Source organism: Gavialis gangeticus, unplaced genomic scaffold, assembly GCF_001723915.1.
Source record: "Gavialis gangeticus isolate Ggan-Ray unplaced genomic scaffold, GavGan_comp1, whole genome shotgun sequence".
Classification (NCBI taxonomy): Eukaryota; Metazoa; Chordata; order Crocodylia; family Gavialidae; genus Gavialis; species Gavialis gangeticus.
Genome location: NW_017729018.1, coordinates 2,089,936 through 2,090,603, shown reverse-complemented (window position 1 = coordinate 2,090,603; position 668 = coordinate 2,089,936). Strand labels below are relative to the sequence as shown.

General features: G+C 34.4%; 1 protein-coding gene across 3 annotated transcripts in view; it reads right to left on the bottom strand.

Annotated features, from left to right (window-relative positions):
* Positions 1 to 668, bottom strand: part of RANBP3 (RAN binding protein 3) — a 174,979-nt gene that overhangs the window by 144,998 nt on the left and 29,313 nt on the right. For all 3 annotated transcript variants that reach the window (XM_019513204.1, XM_019513205.1, XM_019513206.1), the window contains exon 2: positions 94 to 149. In XM_019513204.1, the coding sequence (XP_019368749.1) occupies positions 94 to 149 (56 nt within the window). The remainder of the gene's footprint in view (positions 1 to 93; positions 150 to 668) is intronic.

Sequence of the window (668 nt, the reverse complement as noted above, 5' to 3'; positions counted from 1 at the left end):
CCCCCCACTACTTGGAAATGTTAGTCAGGGTACAATTAAAAAAAAAAAAAAGAAAAGAAAAATGAGTACATACACAAAATATTCTCTCCTTACCTTCTGTGCTTTATCCTTCTGAAATACAAAGACAGGTGGAGCAATGGCAGGCTTTTCTGCAAAGAGAGAAATTATTTTTTTCCCAACAGCATTGATTTACATTAGAGTTATGTTCAACAATGCTTTCACAGGACAAAAAGTGAATTCTGAAAATACTGAAACATTAGTTACACTAATTATAATACCACTACACAATCTTGTTGCTTTGTACTACAGATAGGTTTTTTTTCAGGAATGTCTAAAGACAGCACTATATTAAAGCAGCAATTAAAAACAGCAAAGATTTAAGTAGTGTCCATTAGAAATGCCATTTTTCCTTTAAAAACACTTTCATAAAAGCAAAAGTTTTACTGTAGACCCCACTACACTGCCATAAAGTTCTGTCATTGGTACAACTTATTTTGCTCAGGGAACCAGTACATTAGCAAAAGCACTTATTGTCACCATAGACCTGGATTTATACCAATCTACCACCTCAAGACTATTTTTGCTAGACAAGGCCTGAACACCAAACTAGAAGAGTCCAAATTATGGCATTTGTACATCTAAGAAACTTAGACAGCTTCCAGACTTGG